Consider the following 1,369-nt stretch of genomic DNA (forward strand, 5'->3'; position numbering starts at 1 on the left):
TATAAATACCTTTCTGGAGGACTGTGGTTGAGTGTTTAGTCGTCCTTTCAACCCTCTGGTCTCCTGCAATATTGATCATTTCATGGGGATAACATTACTGAAAAGGAGACTGGCTAAATGTCCATTGCCAGGACGTATGTAACTGGATACTGGCTGGCCCTTTTAAGGCCAGAGAGATGCTTTGCAAGGCCCTGTTGCACATAGCCGTCGGAAGCTGGATTGTTGAAAGAGCTTGAAGCAGTCACTGGGGGAAGAGGCAGCCAGCTCTGGGGAAGGGTAAATATCATGACTCATGAGCAAGGGCCATTATTATTATTATCCACATGGGTATTTAGTGTTAGACTTGCTTGGGGAGAAAGTGATTAGGTAGCCAGTGCTGGCAAAGGACCTAAAAGGATGCTTTCTGTTGACCAAGCCTGGCTTGAGGAAGACCTAGATAGCTTGGACTCTTGAGCCAGTAGAAGAAGGCTGCTGAAGACAGTAGGTGAGAACTGGTGAGAAAAATGTTGGGCCAGGACTTGAAGACATAGGTCCACAAAGGGGAGAGTATACAGGTCAGGATTGAAAGTGCTCTGCTTTCCCATTGCCTGAGTTCAAATGGGAAAGCTTATAGGACAGGAGGGTGAAACCTTCAGCAGACAAGGACATTGTTTAAGCAAAATAAAGGGAAATCTACGAGAGGGGGAAACATTATATTAAAGCTCTTAGGTATGAGAGAGTTATTCAAGGAGGTAAGAGGGAAACTAAGGCAGGGCATCTCTAAAATAATCCCAAGCCACCATGGGGCACTCTAAGGCAATTTGCATTGGCAAGGTGTAAATATTTCCAAAATATCTGGGGATCCTCTAAGCAAAAATATCTGATGGGATTAAACCACTCAAAAGCTGAAGGGCAAATTGGTGCATACAAGGAGTTATTTTCCCCTGATACCTAGTAAGCCCCTTTATAGCATGCTGCCAGCATTTTCTGATATTGATGCTGTTATTGAAAAAACTCCCCTGCATTGCTCTGCACAGATGCATAGCAAGAGAGGACCTCTGCCTTGATGGTCTTAACTCTAAATTGGACAGGCGTAAAAGGTAATGGAGGTTCGGTGTGGGAATAGATGCTCCTGGAAAATAATCTGTTTGTCTCTATTGTATTAGATTGAGAATGCCAGCGAGGTGTTGATCACACCACTGGAGAAATTCCGTAAGGAGCAAATTGGTGCTGCTAAGGTAGGTCGCTCGTGCTTCGAGGCTCTGATTTGTCTGTAAATTTTCTGCTTGCCTGGAATTAGTACTGCTCAAAAACGGTGGAAAAAATTAGCACAGATCACATTCTTCCAGCTGAAATGTCATTGAAATGTGGGAAGTGTTGTACGGTTCTG

At 44.2% G+C, this 1,369-nt stretch overlaps 1 protein-coding gene across 2 annotated transcripts in view; it reads left to right on the forward strand.

The window, feature by feature from the left end:
• The window catches only part of ARHGAP26 (Rho GTPase activating protein 26), a 456,593-nt gene that overhangs the window by 117,044 nt on the left and 338,180 nt on the right, over window positions 1-1,369 (forward strand). For both annotated transcript variants that reach the window (XM_019506355.1, XM_019506356.1), the window contains exon 4: window positions 1,146-1,217. In XM_019506355.1, coding sequence (XP_019361900.1) covers window positions 1,146-1,217 — 72 coding nt within the window. The remainder of the gene's footprint in view (window positions 1-1,145; window positions 1,218-1,369) is intronic.

Source organism: Gavialis gangeticus, unplaced genomic scaffold (genome assembly GCF_001723915.1).
Source record: "Gavialis gangeticus isolate Ggan-Ray unplaced genomic scaffold, GavGan_comp1, whole genome shotgun sequence".
Taxonomy (NCBI): domain Eukaryota; kingdom Metazoa; phylum Chordata; order Crocodylia; family Gavialidae; genus Gavialis; species Gavialis gangeticus.